This window comes from Electrophorus electricus, chromosome 24 (genome assembly GCF_013358815.1).
Source record: "Electrophorus electricus isolate fEleEle1 chromosome 24, fEleEle1.pri, whole genome shotgun sequence".
NCBI classification, from domain to species: Eukaryota; Metazoa; Chordata; class Actinopteri; order Gymnotiformes; family Gymnotidae; genus Electrophorus; species Electrophorus electricus.
The window spans coordinates 5,340,554-5,343,905 of NC_049558.1; the positions used below are offsets into that span (position 1 = coordinate 5,340,554).

Below are 3,352 nucleotides of genomic sequence, written 5' to 3' on the forward strand. Positions count from 1 at the left end.
TGCATGTCCTGGTGCATAAATAGTATATATAGCTGTCTATATTTCACCCTGTGGCTTGCGCTCTTAAAAAAATCTTAACATTAATATTGTCCTCGGCGTTTCTGAGACCACAGGCATGCGCCCGTGCTGCAGAGATCCTCTTCACATTCATGCCGGTTCAGCGTGTAATCCAGGGGATTGTATCCTTAGCCGTTATTTTATTTGCCACATTTATCCAGAATTGACTCCCACACCACCATGTGCCAATTAAAGAAAACGTTCAATATATTGGTAAATCCATGTCATGGGGAAAACTGTTGCACAGTTTTTGGAGAGTAGGGAAATTGAATAATACTCACATTTTGGAGATGCTTATTTTACTTTCAAGTTCAGTCAGTTATATCCATTTATTTGAATATTTGCAATATTGGTTCAATGAAACATGTAAGACCTGCCTGAGGTGTGATGGCTCAGTGGTTAGGGTAATGGGAAGGTTGCTGGTTCAAGCCCCACCACTGCCAAGTTGCCACTGTTGGGCCCCCGAGCAAGACCCTCAATTAACCCTCAATTGCTCAAATTGTACTCAGTCCAAATTGTAAGTCACTTTGTATAAAAGTGTCAGCTAAATGCCATGAATGTAAATAATGCTCCAGGTGGTTCTTGCAACATGCACATCACTGAAATCCTGTTATATGATGTCATATATAGGTCAGTGGCTCATACAGGAGAGTGTCCTGCAGAACTTATGTGGTTACATATGTTCACACTATTTAATCCTGGCTAGCTGGACCGGGTCGACTGCCGTAAAGGCCTCTGTCCGCTGTCTGTTCCCATCATCCTCCAGAGGCTCGAGAAACATCACGTGCCTGTTGGCACTGGCCCTTCCCTTCAGCTTCTCCTCTGCCATCCTTGGAGCTTCAAAGACGGACAGCAGAGTCAGGCAGCCCTCGCCCAGACCGGAGGCAGCGGGCAAGGGGGCCGCGGGTTTGCAGCAGCCGCAGCGACACGGAGTCAGGTAGAGATACATGAGTATGAGCAGCAGAGTGACCGCACAGCCCAGCACGGTGGTGTATCCTGTGCTGAAGGGTTCTACCATGGCACGCTGGGAAACCACAGTCAGGTTCACTTCCCGAGACTCGTTAATCATCCTGCTCACGTCCGTGGCCACGCATCGGTAGATTCCGGAGTCTGCGGACCGGACGGCTGGGATCTCCAGGCTGCCGTCGTGGTTCAACCGGACGGTCCTGTTTTGGGTCAGCTGGGTCGAGTTGTGCTCTCGCGGAACGACCCAGAAGTAGGAGAGGGCCGTGCCACTGAGGGCACCCGTGCAGTCCAGCAGGACCCGCTCCCCTTCGTACGCCGTCACATCGGCCTTTGGGGAGATGAGCGAGATCGTCTTCTCAACAGTGCAGTTCTCGAAGAACCGAGGGCTGCGCAGGAAACGTATGGAGACAGAGGGTTCTCCGCTCGTCCGGCACGAGTAGCTGTCCTTGAAGTTTCGGACAGCCTCGTAACCCTCGTACTCCCAGTGCCAGAACAGGCGGTACATGGAGCAATCGCACATCAGGCCATTATTGTGAATGAACAAGCCCCTCTGCGCAGCTATGGGCAACAGCACCACATCATCTAGAGGCAGTCCGGACATGCGGTTGGAGGAGAGGTCCAGAACAACCAGCTGGGGATGGCTGTGTTTGCGGATGGAGAAGAAGGGAAAGTCCGTGAGTCGGTTGAGACTCAGGTAGACCTTCCGGAGTCTTCCCAGCCCCGACAGGGCATTGCTCTCCACGAGGCCGATACGGTTGTTATAGAGAAGCAGCTCCTCCAGTCCCAGCAGGTCTCGGAAGGGATGCATTGCCACCACTTGCAGCCTGTTGGACGAGAGGTCCAGGTGGCGCAGGACGCTGGCATTGTGGAAGGCCGCAGGGCTGAGCAGAGATATCCGGTTGTGGGACAGCCGCAGGACGTCCAGCCTGGGTAGGCCGTGGAAAGTGCCCGGCGCCAGCCATGTGAGCTGATTATAGCTGAGATCCAGGACAGAAATGGAAGGAGGTAGGAGAGGAGGAAATTTGTCCATGCCAAGCGAGCCACAGTCCACTATGTCAGAGACGCACAGGCAGCCCAGGGGACAGCTAGCCTCCGAGAAGCGGAGCCAGAGGACAGACACAGAGGTCAGAGCTAACCAAGCCATGCACGCCATTCTGCTGGTGAAGAATCAGATGCAACAGAGTCACCACAAGCGGAGAGACCCAATCCTGAAGAAATTATTTTACACACAAATGTACTTTTTCAACTGTGTTTTTTGACGCGATTTTGTGGATTGTTGTAATATTAATATTTTAATATTTTAAAATATTAAAAACAGCAAAAACAATATTTATGAAGTTAAGATTAGATTAGTATAAATAATCTTGCACTATACACAGCATTATTAGAGTGAATTTCAAACAGATTTTTGAATTACAAGATTGTGAATAGACAGTTTAGAACACTCACTTGTGCAAGATGTTTTCCTTTTCCATATTGTTATATTTCTTCAGAATCCACTTAATGTTCTAAGAAAAATGCCTTGATCCAACAATTTATAACTCCAATTCTAAATTGTAATTCCTTTAATAGTTCTATTTTCCAGGCGTAGTCCAGAGTAATCAACAGGGAAGTTGTTCTTGATTTCCAATGTCCCCTACCCTTAAACAGACTGTGGATTGTGATTTCTGATGCTCTCTTCCCTTTCTTTACCTATTCACAATGCAGCTCTGTCCCTCTCCTGCTTACTCCAAGTGAAAAGTCCTGATTTGCTTGCTCGCTTGCTCTCTCTCTCCGCTCTCTCTCTCCCTCCTTCCCTCTCTCTCTCTCTCTCACTGATTGTTTTAAACCCTTCTGGCATCGTTTCCGTCCATGTCCCTGACTCTGTGTTCCTACTGTCTCGCTTTCTTCCCCTTAACATCCACAGTTTCCTGATGCGCCACAGTTCGTCGCCCATCTTCTCACCTAAACTGTCTTGATGGCTCTTGGCTTGGGATGGGAGGGAATTTGTCTTTATAATGTACTCCAAAATCTCTACGTCCACTCCCACTCCGTGCCTCTCCGCCTCTCCTCGTGGTTGGCAGCTGTTGTCTGAAACTTGGTCACAGTGAGCCTGAGGCTCCTCGTCGCTGTCACAGCGCATCCGTCTTGCTTTGATTGCACTTCGCCATGGGCTGTGGGCTCAGTGTGATACTGTCACCCACACGCGATTAACTTCCAGAGAGCTACAGCGTTACTGATCCAAAGAGCATTTCAGAAATGTTCCTAATCTATTCACATGCACTAATCTAACAATATTGGCAGACACTTGACATTTACTTAGGTTTTCTAACTGTATTTGTTGGTTTGT

The 3,352-nt window shown here is 48.8% G+C and overlaps 1 protein-coding gene across 1 annotated transcript; it reads right to left on the reverse strand.

The window, feature by feature from the left end:
- Nucleotides 1-745: 745 nt before the first annotated feature.
- On the reverse strand, nucleotides 746-3,145 carry LOC113570002 (amphoterin-induced protein 3). Its single transcript, XM_035522654.1, has 2 exons — nucleotides 2,886-3,145; nucleotides 746-2,177 (listed from the first exon to the last, which is right to left on the reverse strand). Exons 1-2 carry the CDS (start codon nucleotides 3,143-3,145, stop codon nucleotides 746-748), a joined length of 1,692 nt encoding a protein of 563 aa, XP_035378547.1.
- Between the last annotated feature and the right edge of the window lie 207 nt (nucleotides 3,146-3,352).

What these genes read in the sequence shown, in the direction of transcription:
- LOC113570002 (XM_035522654.1), bottom strand. Translation starts at nt 3,145, where the DNA reads ATGCGCTGTGACAGCGACGAGGAGCCTCAGGCTCACTGTGACCAAGTT. An exon ending in CGAGACAGTAGGAACACAGA is followed by an intron (nt 2,178 to 2,885) that starts GTCAGGGACATG and finishes CTTCACCAGCAG; the next exon opens with AATGGCGTGCATGGCTTGGT.